The sequence below is a fragment of the Condylostylus longicornis genome, unplaced genomic scaffold, assembly GCF_029603195.1.
Source record: "Condylostylus longicornis isolate FDR11 unplaced genomic scaffold, ASM2960319v2 ptg000135l, whole genome shotgun sequence".
Classification (NCBI taxonomy): Eukaryota; Metazoa; Arthropoda; class Insecta; order Diptera; family Dolichopodidae; genus Condylostylus; species Condylostylus longicornis.
This window is the reverse complement of record NW_026578103.1, coordinates 18,416,041-18,427,130: the sequence shown is the minus strand read 5'-3', so window position 1 is coordinate 18,427,130 and position 11,090 is coordinate 18,416,041. Positions and strand designations below refer to the sequence as shown.

General features: G+C 28.9%; 1 protein-coding gene across 1 annotated transcript; it reads left to right on the top strand.

Annotated features, from left to right (window-relative positions):
* Nucleotides 1-407: 407 nt before the first annotated feature.
* Nucleotides 408-4,185, top strand: LOC129615436 (uncharacterized). The gene is made up of 4 exons (XM_055530647.1): nucleotides 408-1,122; nucleotides 1,237-3,625; nucleotides 3,767-4,085; nucleotides 4,141-4,185. Exons 1-4 carry the CDS (start codon nucleotides 408-410, stop codon nucleotides 4,183-4,185), a joined length of 3,468 nt encoding a protein of 1,155 aa, XP_055386622.1.
* Nucleotides 4,186-11,090: the final 6,905 nt, after the last annotated feature.

Sequence of the window (11,090 nt, the reverse complement as noted above, 5' to 3'; positions counted from 1 at the left end):
TAAATAAAATATTCTTTGTAATTTAAATAAAAATTATAATAACGTAAAACTAATAGTTAAAAATAAATTGGAGTAGGGATACGTTGGATTGTAAATTTAGTATATAAGTCTTAATATGTAGAAAATAAAGAGGAGTTAAATAAAGGTTGAAGAACAAGAAGTATTGTTTTTCATTTTTAACATCAAATATTCTGAGCAACCATATCAATTCATTAAATTTTGGTTACCAAATTTACCCTGTGTTGATATATTGTTCAGAATTTCAAACAAGATTTAACATTTTGGTGACCCCGACGTGATCTGGTCAACGTTAATACAACACGACAAGCATCGTGTATTTAAGAAGTCAGATCAGCATCAAGTAATTATAACAAAAGAAGTAATCACGACTAGTCACGAGAAGTAAAATGGAGTCAGCAGCTGCAAGTCAAAGTAAAATTATCAAGCAATTGAAGGAAGTGTACGGTCAATATACGAAGCTACCCGAAGAAAGGAAGACCGAAAAGTTAATCCAAGACAAATTGGAAAAAGTAGAGCATCTATGGGCATTGTTTGAAAAAGGTGATGATGACATCAGAGCCAAGTTCGAAAAAGAAAGAGGACATTTATATTTCACAGAAGAGTGTTATAAAAATGTACAAGAATATTACAAAAAAATCAAGACTGAATTTGATCAGAAATTGCAAGACTTAAACCTAAACAAAGCAGGTGTTCTAGAAATCAAAGATGTTATGCAAAAACCAGAGCATGTTATTGAGAATCCAGAATTACAAAAATTAATCTGGATTTGTCAACGAAAACAGCAGCGATTGAATTACATGTTACAAAAAATTGTAATTCAGAATCAGCACGATAACTATTACAAGAACAAATTAGACGAAATAAAAAATTTATGGCAAGAAATAAAAAATGACGATATCGAAATTGCTGGAATGATAAGAAATCCAGAACAAGCTGGATATGACGTTGTAAAAGTACTTGAATTGGAAGAAGAAGTGCAAGACATGATAATAAGTTTACAAAAAAACGTCAAATTACAACCTCAAGATTCAGTAAGTCAAGTAAGCAAAGAGGTGACACCTAGCATCAAACTTCCAAGTATCGATATTCCGAAGTTTGATGGTGATTACTGCAAATGGATACAATTTAAAGATATGTTTTGTCAGATGATAGATGGACAAAAATCACTAAAAAATACAGAGAAAATGTGGTATTTAAAAATGAATTTAACGGGAGAAGCAGAGAGGTATATAAGACATCTTACAATAACAGATGCAAATTATTCTGTAGCTTGGAAGTTATTAGAAGAGAGATACAATAATACAAGGTTACTAGTAACAAACATTTTGGATAAGTTAATAGGACAACCAAGTATTGTACCTGGGTCAAGTAAATCAATTAAAGGACTATTTAACACAACACAAGAATGTATTATGATGTTAGAAAATTTAGAATTGGAAGTTTACAATAATTGGGATCCAATTCTATTACATATTTTAATGAAGAAACTTGACAAAGACACTCATGTGCTATATGAGCAATCTTTACAATGTACCAAGGACCTACAGAGTCTACAAGAGTTTCTCACGTTTATCCAAGCAAGATTTCAAGCGCTAGAAGCTATAGGTGATAGTAGAGACAAGTCAACAAAACTCAAGAAAACGGCTTACGTAACAACAGGAGTAATTTTGAATAGTAACAGTGAATGTTTAGTATGTAAAGAGAAACATTCATTATTTAACTGTTCAAAGTTTTTAGAAATGACGCCCCAAGAAAAAGGCTTATGTGTAAGGAAGCATAATTTATGCACAAATTGCTTTAAGAAAGGCCACTTTTGGAAAAAATGTGTTTTGAGTAACTGTAGAAAATGTCAGCAAAAGCACAACACATTGATTCATGATCTATACAAAAAAGAAGTTAGTCAAGGTTCCACTACAAAACAACAAGCGACAGTAAATATATCAATGTCAGAGGTTGAACCTGAAAAATATGTAATTTTGGGAACGGCAATAGTTCAAGTACTTGATAAGGCAAACAATCCAGTCGAATGTCGAGTATTATTAGACTCTGGTTCACAGGTAAACCTCATCACGGAACGTCTTCAGAAAAAATTAGGTTTGGATGCAATAGGGGAAAGTTTGGACATTCATGGTGTAGGAAACTGTCAAGTTCAATCTAGAAGTCGACTGAATGTGAAAATTATGTCAAAAACAAGTATGTTTGATACGAGCATTGAGGCTAATGTGATAAGATCAATAACTACTTGTCAACCGCAAAAATATATTGACATATCACAGTGGCCAATACCAGCGTCAATAAAGTTAGCTGATCCACAATTTAATAGTCCGCAGAAAGTGGATATGCTACTCGGCGTTGAGATGTATGCAGAATGTGTGAACGGGGGCCAATTAAAACTGGGAGCAAATTTACCGATATTACAAAAAACAGTATTCGGCTGGATGATTCTTGGTAAAGTGACACAACAGAATCAAACCAATAATTTTGTTGGAATAACCAACATTCAACTAAATGAACAATTAAATAAGTTTTGGGAAATTGAGAAAATTCCAGAAAAGAGAATCATGAATGCATCAGAGAAAAGATGTGAAGAATATTTCAAAAACACTGTGTATAGAGAAGAATCAGGACACTTTGTTGTAAGTCTACCAATAACTAGTTCAGATAGCTTATTAGGAAATTCAAAAAATATAGCAATGCGAAGATTTTTAAACTTGGAAGGCAAACTGTCAAAAAATGTGAACCTAAGAAATGAATACATTCAGTTCATGAGGGAATATGCAGAATTGAAACATATGGAAGAAGAAAGACAGGTGACAGTTCTAATAAATCAAGCTGTTCAAAAACAAGAACAACACCCACTTCATTTAATTGACCATCATAACTGCTTTAAATTTCTTCAAAGAACTATGGCATACATCTTACGAGCAATAAATACATTTAAGAATGGGACACATAAGAATGATAATAAATGGCTCACAACAGATGAGTTAAATGAAGCCTTATTAGAAATAATTAGAGGAGTTCAAAGAAATCATTTTCAAGAAGAACTCAAAGATTTGAAAAATAAAACATTAGTAAGACCACATAGTCGATTGTCTTCACTAACACCATTTATCGATTGCGATGACATCATACGAGTAGGGGGAAGATTAAACAACGCTGCAGTTAACGAATATGCAAAACATCCTATTGTGCTTCCAGGTACAGACATTGTGTCAAAATTACTTATGAATCACTTACACATTCAACATTTGCATGCCGGACCGTTGGCATTATTAGCCATTTCTAGACAGAGATATTGGATTTTACAAGGCAGACAATTGTCTAGAATTGTTGTTAGTCAATGTGTATTATGTGCAAGAGCCAAACCTCAAATGTATACGCAATTAATGGGAGATTTACCAGAAGCTCGAGTTTTGCCAGAAAGAGCATTTTGTAATACAGGCGTCGATTTTTGTGGGCCTATATTAACTCATTTTCACGTACGAGGTAAAAAGCCCCAAAAAACTTATATAGCTGTATTTTGTTGTTTTAGTACAAAGGCTATACACATGGAAGTAGTATCAGACCTAACAACTGATGGGTTTATTGGAGCATTAAAAAGGTTTATTTCGAGAAGAGGACTATGCAAAAATATTTATTGCGACAACGCTACCAATTTTGTTGGAGCAAAAAATAAATTGAATGAATTATATGAAATATTTAAATCAGAAAAAGAAAAAACCACAATATATAATAACTGTAGCGCTAAGGGGATACAGTTTCATTTTGCTCCACCAAGATCACCGCATTTTTCTGGATTGTGTGAAGCGGCAGTTAAATCAGTTAAAACGCTGCTAAAAAGTATTCTTGTGTCAGCTTCTCTAACATTTGAGGAACTATGTACAGTAACAGCTGAAGCAGAAGCCATTTTGAACTCAAGACCACTGACACCACTTTCGTCAAATCCGAATGATTTATCAGTACTTACCCCAGGTCACTTTCTAATAGGTGAACCATTGACATCACTTCAAGAACCAAATAAATCTACTCAAAATCTGTCATCATTGTCAAGATGGAAACTAGTTGCAGCTATTAGACAAGAATTTTGGAAAAGATGGACAAACGAATATTTACTAGAGCTACAACAAAGATATAAATGGAAAACATCAACAGAAAATATAAAACCGGGATTAATTGTAATTATGAAAGAAGAAAATTTACCCCCGTTGAAGTGGCCAATAGCAAGAATTATAGAAGTTATCAAGGGTAAAGATAATTTGGTAAGAGTAGCTGTTGTAAAAACAGCACACGGAACATATAAAAGAGCAATTCACAATTTAGCTCCGTTACCAATAGAGAGTTCCGATACTCAATTAACATCACCTGAGAGTTCTAAACGAAAATTAGAAAAAACAGATGAGAATTCGAAGGCAAAATGGAAAAAAGGGAATAAATATTCATCACATACAACATTATTTATGATCTTGGCATTAGTATTCTTACCATTAGTAGTATTTGGATCTTCAGTACCTTATCAAATTACACAACTTAACAATAGCGGTGTATACTTCGAGAAACTAGGAGAGGGACAACTTATTGCAACTAACTGGAACTTAGTAGTATACCACAATATGAGTGATTATTGGAATTATAACAAGGCCATTATAGAAGGTATAAACCAAATGACAAGTATAGCAGACACAATGAATGAAAAAGAACTATCAATGTTAATATTAGATCGGTTCAAACATAAGCTTCAAGAACTACATGAAAGAAATCAACTCTTGTTCCCAACCACTGTCAGTCCGCAGCGTTTCAAACGAGGACTAATCAACATAGTAGGCAACATTGCAAATAAATTATTTGGAGTTCTAGATGATGAATACGCAGAAAAAATAGAAAAAATTATGCGAGAATTTGAGAACAAACAAACAAAATCCTTTCATATTATTCAAAATCAAACGTCAATCATTGAGGCCACAGTTAATTTATTTAAAAAGAGTCAGGCTGAAAGATTGCAACAATTAAAGGTTATTGATGAAGAAATACATGAAGTAAATCGTACATTACAACACTTAACACCCAGCCAGCAAAATGAAAAGCTTCAAAAGGTATTTTTAATGTTGAGTCAATACATGACTCTAGTAATTGACGAGTTGGAAAAACTTCAATTAACTATTTTAAATATTATTCATGATGTTCATCATGAAAGATTCAACACACTGATATTAAAGCCTCAACAACTTGTTGAATATTTAGAAGAATTACAAAAGGTCATTCCAGCAGAATTGCAGGTACCAACTATAACACAGGTGTATGGAATAACAAGAGTCAAATCAAAAATAAACAACGGCTCTGTCATATTCACGTTAAGCATTCCTTTAATAAGATCATTGGAATTGGAAATATTTAGAATTGTGCCATTCCCAACGAGAATAAACAACACATTTGTTAGTATAGAACCAGACAAGGAAATTTTGATGACAAATCTACATAAAGATTTAGCATATACCTTATCAACAGCAGAATGGCATAATTGTATTTCATATGACAATGAAAATTATCTATGTAATCAACTCCGGCCATTTTTCACCAAAGATGCAAAAGAAGTCGAATGTGAATTTAATTTAATAGCACAACAATCAATTGCGGATAGATGCAAAATCAAAATAACAAAACCAAGTAGAACATGGATTCAAATCATCAGAAAAAATTCATGGTTGTACTCATTAAGTAGCGAATATCTGTACAATATTGTTTGCAATAATTCTGCATACCAAATAAGATTGCAAGGCAATGGTATAATAACATTCAATCAAAACTGTTTGTTAAAAGACAAAGAGCAGATCCTTCAAACGTTTAAAATAATCGAAGGCAACTTCAGCAATTCATTTCTGCAGCCACACGTACTACCCCAAGTACAACACCAAATTGACTCTGCTATGTTCAGCCAAGCACATTTTGATCTGTTAAATATAACCGATTCGTTTTCTCTTGAGTATGGTAAAATCAAACAACATATACGAACCTTGAAGGAACAAGAAAACAACTACGAAGAAATTTCCAATCACGACATACATCAATATATTATAAGTTATTTGGCAATTGGGTTCTGCATCATCACCGTTACAACATATGTGGTCAAAAAATATAAAACTAAACCATTATCTAAAGCAATAACAGTAACAGCAAATGATCTTAAGGTTTGATGTGCAAGCAATCAACGCGGGGGAGAATGTTTAAGACGCAACAACAACAACCAGTTATCAATGCACATGTCAAGTTTAGAAAGTTACTATTTAGTTAATTTTGTATTTTTAGAAACCTTAACAATAAAAGGGATAAGAACAATAGATAATAAATTATGTTTATGAGAGAAATCTTTACTAGTAACATATTACAATCATATATTTGTATAATGTCTACAATATGATAAGGATATGACAATTTTTAGTATGCATTACGAAGTGTAAAGATTATAAAAATAGGGACGATTTAAAAATAGATTCATCTGTTGCGACCGTCATAAAATTATCAATTTTGGTTATGTGTAAATATTTGGGCTCAATAGATATCTGTGTGTAATACAACTTTTAATTGTATTGTTTCATATTGTAAATAAAATATTCTTTGTAATTTAAATAAAAATTATAATAACGTAAAACTAATAGTTAAAAATAAATTGGAGTAGGGATACGTTGGATTGTAAATTTAGTATATAAGTCTTAATATGTAGAAAATAAAGAGGAGTTAAATAAAGGTTGAAGAACAAGAAGTATTGTTTTTCATTTTTAACATCAAATATTCTGAGCAACCATATCAATTCATTAAATTTTGGTTACCAAATTTACCCTGTGTTGATATATTGTTCAGAATTTCAAACAAGATTTAACACCTTATATATGTGCATAAATTATTCGCGACAATATTTTTTATATTATATCAACTAATTTACAATATTCATTAATAATTTATATATTATAAATACATACATTAATAAATTTTCCAAAAATTAATTTTTCCTTATTAGATATTTATTCCGCGAATATGGTTTATTCTAACCGAAATGTAAAAATGAACTAAAATAAATTTTCTTCTTTTACATAATAGTAATATAATAATAACAATAATATTCATTCAGCATAAAAGAAAAATATGTTTACAACAATAAATTACAACTACAATGCAATATCATACTCACATAATTTCATATTCATAAAAACACCAATCTGTAATCAATAGCAGGATTCCCACAAAAAAGAAAAAATTATGTGCTCATAATGAATATTGAAAACATATTAAAATTATACTAGCAACATGTTGCTAAATAATTATGTATAAAGAATTCATTTATATTAAAAAATTCATTGATTCAATTTTGATTTAATATGCGCGTGTTTGATTGTATGCAAATTTACCGCAACTACATATAATCATAAATAATATCATTAATTTATTTATTGCTGTACTTTTAACGAGAGACAATATTATTACATTTTATTTAGAATAATAATTATTAAGTAGTAATTCAACGTCGGCTCTGATGCAACATTATGTTGTAATCATACAATATAATTATTGTATTAGTAACTCAAAATTATTTTTTGTTCTGATTCTAAAATGAGAATATGATTTTGGAAAATGTTTCTAATCAAAACTTCATACAAAAAAATTTACTATCATGATATAAATTTAGTAGGTAACATACATATTTTTATCTCCTGAGAGAAAAAAATTTCTGGCTTGATTAGATTATTTTTTTGAAAAATTTTATTACAAAGTGTGGCGTGTGCCGATGAACTCTCATTCACTTGAAAATCCAGTGTTAAGTTTAAAGAAACAAAAAATACTCACGTATTGCTCATGTAATTTATATGAGCGCTAACGTGATAAATTTGACTTGAAATTGGCATTTGAAAAATATATTCATTTTTATGTTAATGTTAATTTTACTATTTTACTACATTTTACTGCATTTCACCTTCTTATTACCTTCTGCAATAGATTTACTTTCATTCTCCTACATTTCAATCAAACAAGTATTTCATTTAGTCACAACTGATTTGAATACACTTGACCTGTAAATTAACTTTTAACCATTTTTTAACCTTAAAATTGTAGGTAAATGTAAAAAAAATTAAAAATGTAAGTAAATTTTTAAATCAAATGTGGTTTTAAAATCTTAAATGTTATTCATAACATTTCATTAAAAAAAAAATTAACCCAATTTTCTATATAACACTCTCTTCATCTCAAACCAGCTAGACATTATTTTAAAAAGGTTTTATATATGACATAAAAATATATTTCATCACATATAATGGATAGTTTTTGCAATCTGAATTCATGGGAACAAAATTAATAATTGAGCGTTAATGAGCTTTTCATTGCTTTTATATAAAGAAAAGAATTTGCCATTTTTAAAAAATTTGCCATTATGAATTTATTTTCACATTTCAAAGTTGTACTTGTAAACAAAAATTTAAGTTTAATGCCCTAAAGTTTAGAAAATTGAAGTTAATTTATTTGCAATTTATGAAATAATTGAAAAATTTTAAGTGAACTTGTTATATTGATAGCCTTAGGCTATAAAATTATTTTTGAATAATTATTAGGAATAATTGAATGAATTTTTGAGTTCATCTTATTACTTTATTTAAATTTTGAAGGATTTTTCTGGAAAAGTGTGTATTAAAATAATATCACTGTTAAATTTGCAATAAAAATTTTTCAGTTTGATGAATAAGTAATTTGATTTTAAGTTAATGAGCGACCAAATTTTTACCCGTAGCTGTAGTGTTACGGTGAAGAGATAAATAAATTTTTTCACATAATTTATTGAAAATAATAGGGTGTAATAAACCATTTTAATAGCAATTTGTGATAGCAGCAAAAAGCTTCACTACTTTAATACACTTCTCTTATATCAACAAAATTACATAAATTTATTGAGTTCTTTAATTACAATTCCAGAAGGTACATATACAAAAAAAAATTTTATAAATACAAAAAGGGCGAATAAGCTCTCCTATATTGCCTCATACATCAAAAATAGTTTTTATAATTATTTAATACAGGTATAAACCTTCAAGTAAATTCACGAAAAATAAGTTATTATGTGATAAATGTGTAATTAAAAATAAAAAAAATATATATAATAAAATATAGGAATACTGTGAAATTACTTACAACTACATCAAATCCATTAAATAACTATTATTCGGTACAATGGAAAACCGATCGCTTTTAATAATAATTTGTTCATTCTTCTAATTTATTTTATAAGAAAACAAAAAAAAAATGGGAAATTATTACTTAGCTCTTTGCACTTTGATGCACTTAACATTAGCAGTTCAACGAAGAAAATGAACGGTTTTATGCTTGCTCGGATAGAAAAATTTTTTAGAGGTATGCTGAAATTTCCACTCAGCTCTTATACTCGATGATAGCACGTTTTATAAATGAGCCAAGTAGCTTTTGCAAACTAATTCAAATTTTCAGTTTGAACAGTTTCAGTTCAGGTAATTTTATATTATTATACTATACGTTTTCTGAGTGAAATGTCTCTTTCCCGGGAATTTTTCTCACGTTTCCATAATTTGTAACGAAAATTTGTACTCTAATTAATTTATTGGCGAAATTCGTACAATAGTTAATGAAGCATCTGCTATAGCTTATATTTTTATAAAAATATAGTGCAACTTTTCTCAATTTCATGAAGTTTTAAAAGAAATTTTTAGACGTTGCTTCACAAATACCCTCAACTTACATTAGGAAATTTGTACTAGTACTATATGGTTGTCTGTTCTAACTCTATTATTATTTATACTTAATAATATTATTGAAACGAAAAAAAAAATAATAAATTAATTGGTAATAAATAATTTAAATTGTTTTATTTTAAGTATTATTTTCACGCTTCAATTTTATAAGTTACAATATGATTTTATAGTGTGAAGATTAATCGCTCATAATTTATTAAAAAAAAAAAAAAAGATTTAAAACAGTTTTCTTGCTAAGACGGCTACATAGAACTAGTTATTAAGCGGGTGTCATAAATAAATTTTTACAAAATATTAAACAACTTCTGAACATTATTTTAAACACAAATTGCAATTATGAAAATTCGTGATTCTCATTAATTGTTGTTCATATGTGTAAAAACATTTTAGAGTGCAAACGCTGTAAACAAAAGTCGATGATTAATTGAAATTTTAAAGAGACACGGTAAACGAATTTATTTTAATGTTGAACATTTTTTTTTGTTTTAGAATTTTTGTATGTACGAGTATATGTTCCTTTTTATAAAAGAAAAAACAAAACGGCTGAGAATTTTTTCTAGATTTATGACAAAAAAAATATGAAGCACGTTACATGAGGATTTTTGTAAAAATAATAATTGATGTTATTGGAAAATATTATGAAGTGCTATAAAAATTTTTAGGGTTTTAAAAGAAGTTTAATAACAATATCGATATTATAACACTATACGATCGTCTAGTGTTATAGATGTTGAAAGAACTTAAAATCAATTTGAGTTCACAATTATTAGCCAGGAGTATGCAAAAGCGTGGAAATACTACAAGTATCAAACAACAATAATTATGAAATTGTTATCATAAGCTCTTCATTAAGTTGGAAATTTAAATGTCACAAAACTGAGATATATATATTTGTATGTCGATGCAAAAATAATAACATATTATTATAGTTTTTTATCATTTTTATAAAGATTTTTTGTTATAGCCTCTCAGATCTTTGCTAGAAGCTTTAACTATCTCTCCCCCTATATAAAACCCTCAAAGCCCTAAAAATCCAATTTTTTGACTATTTACTGTAACAAAAAGTACAAGCACTTCTGAAATTCTGCAAACCCAGAAAAGTAATGTTTGAGCTTCTTCTACCACAGCATAGTATAATTTAATATCAAGAATACAAAATGGCTGTTTAAATTAACAGTTATCTAAAACTGATTATTTGTATATTTCTAATATTGTTTTGCTTCTTAACAATAAGTTGTCGCAGTCTTAGATATTAATAAATAATTTATTTCTTTAGAAGGAAATTTTTTTTCCACCTCCACTTCT

What these genes read in the sequence shown, in the direction of transcription:
- LOC129615436 (XM_055530647.1), top strand. Translation starts at nt 408, where the DNA reads ATGGAGTCAGCAGCTGCAAGTCAAAGTAAAATTATCAAGCAATTGAAG. An exon ending in CGATATTCCGAAGTTTGATG is followed by an intron (nt 1,123 to 1,236) that starts GTGATTACTGCA and finishes ATTTAACGGGAG; the next exon opens with AAGCAGAGAGGTATATAAGA. An exon ending in TTTATTGGAGCATTAAAAAG is followed by an intron (nt 3,626 to 3,766) that starts GTTTATTTCGAG and finishes TAATAACTGTAG; the next exon opens with CGCTAAGGGGATACAGTTTC.